The sequence below is a fragment of the Chrysochloris asiatica genome, unplaced genomic scaffold (assembly GCF_000296735.1).
Source record: "Chrysochloris asiatica unplaced genomic scaffold, ChrAsi1.0 scaffold00011, whole genome shotgun sequence".
Classification (NCBI taxonomy): Eukaryota; Metazoa; Chordata; class Mammalia; order Afrosoricida; family Chrysochloridae; genus Chrysochloris; species Chrysochloris asiatica.
This window is the reverse complement of record NW_006408529.1, coordinates 36,234,454-36,236,351: the sequence shown is the minus strand read 5'-3', so window position 1 is coordinate 36,236,351 and position 1,898 is coordinate 36,234,454. Positions and strand designations below refer to the sequence as shown.

The following is a 1,898-nucleotide window of genomic DNA, read 5'->3' as shown; positions in this document are numbered from 1 at the left end:
AGATAATTTCTGACTCACCCTCGTAAAAATAACTGAGTAAAATGTGAGTTTGGGGATTCAATTATGTTCATATATGAACATGTTGAATTATTTATTTGATCTAAATGTTGAGGTTGATCTCTAGCTAACATTTATTGAGTGCTCAGCTTACTATGCACTAGGTATATTAGGCAATGACTTTCACAAACATTGTCTTATTTAATCCTTCAAAAAAAAAAAGAGGTAACTATTTCTATTTTCCATGGTACTGTCACCTGATACTCATTATCTGTTTTTTCCTTGTAAGAGAACCTTGATTTCATTAGGGGTAGCAATGTGCTCAGCTGCAGCTACATGTGTCCATGAGTCCAAGTCCCAGCCATAACACACATAGAGCAGGGCTATGTGGGACTTTCAGGAAGTCTATTTAAAGGGAGCACACTTCACTGGGAAGTGTGCTCCCTTTCTCATCCAAGGTGGCTCTAGGTGCTCTAACCATCACATCCTGGCCTTCAAGCTGGAGATTCAGGAGTTGCAGTCCTGGGTTGCTTATCTCTAAGCTTTTATGTGTAAGTGAGTAAACCTTGGCATGGTTAAGCCACCACTACTGCAGCTGAACCTAATCCTGATACACACAATGGGAAAAATGAAGGACAGTGAGGGTAAGACATCTAAGTAATCGTAATCCAGCAGGCATGAAACAAGGGTCCTAACTCAGGTCTGTCAGCATCTATGGTCCACTCTCAGTGACTGCCCAGTAGAATGTAAGCTCCACAAAGGCAGTCCCTTTGTCTGCTGTGTTTACTGCTGTGTCCTAGTGCTAGCACAGTGCCTGGCACATAGCAGATCTACAACAGATATCTCTTGAATAAATGAATGACTTTGTTATATTGTCTCATTGTTGTTAAGTGCTGTCAAGTTGGTTCCGATTCACAGTGAACCTGGACAGGGTTTCCAAGAAGCAGTTGATGGATTTGAACCAGCAATCTTGTGATTAGCAGTCCAGTGCTCACATTATAGAGCCAAACCAGGGCTCCTTTATCTCATTAGTGTATCAGATAAAAAAACCCACTGCCACAAAGTTAACTGTGACTCACAGCAACCCTGTAATACAGACTAGAATTGCTCCTTAGGGTTTCTGAGATTAGGTATCTTTACTGGAGCATACAGTTTCCCGTTTCTTCCTGGAGCAGCTGGGGGGTTTAAATCTCCAACCTTGTGGTTAGCAGCCCAATACTGATTCCATTACACTATGTTTTTTAAGAAATGCTAAACAGTTATGGAGAAAGTACATTTGTTTTGTCAATGAAATTAGGATGTCCATAAATAAACATAGATAATACCTAATTGTAAAGTAATGAAATAAATCAAATCACATCAATTCTTGATAAAGGACACTAAGAGAAACTTTTCTTACCTATAGTTACATCTCCTCTGATCTCACTTTCTACACACACAACTGCTCCAGGAGCAATCTTCACACTGTAGGAAGAAAAAGATAACATTAAGATTTCAACTGCAAACCAAATGGTTCAAATCCACTTAGAGGCACCTTGGAAGAAAGGCATGGCAACCAACTTCCCAAAAATTAGCCACTGAACACCCTATGGAGCACAGCTCTAATCTGACACTCATGGGGTTGCAATGAGTTACAATTGACTTGATGGCAACAAGTATAGACTAATATACAATTAAAAAACAACAACTAATAACCACTTTCTATAATGATTTTAGAGTGACTCTAAGCTCTATAAGGTGCTGTGGTAGCATAGTGGTTACGAAATGGGCTACATACCTCAAGGTCAGCAGTTCAAAACTACCAGCTGTTCCACAGGAGAAAGATGAGGCTTTCTGCTCCCGTAAAGATTTACAGCCCCGTAAACCCTATGCAGGGTCTCTATAAGTTGGAACCGACTCCA

The 1,898-nt window shown here is 40.2% G+C and overlaps 1 protein-coding gene across 1 annotated transcript in view; it reads right to left on the bottom strand.

The window, feature by feature from the left end:
• The window catches only part of DCTN6 (dynactin 6), a 29,457-nt gene that overhangs the window by 22,183 nt on the left and 5,376 nt on the right, over positions 1 to 1,898 (bottom strand). The window contains exon 2 of the mRNA XM_006834490.1: positions 1,397 to 1,461. Coding sequence (XP_006834553.1) covers positions 1,397 to 1,461 — 65 coding nt within the window. The remainder of the gene's footprint in view (positions 1 to 1,396; positions 1,462 to 1,898) is intronic.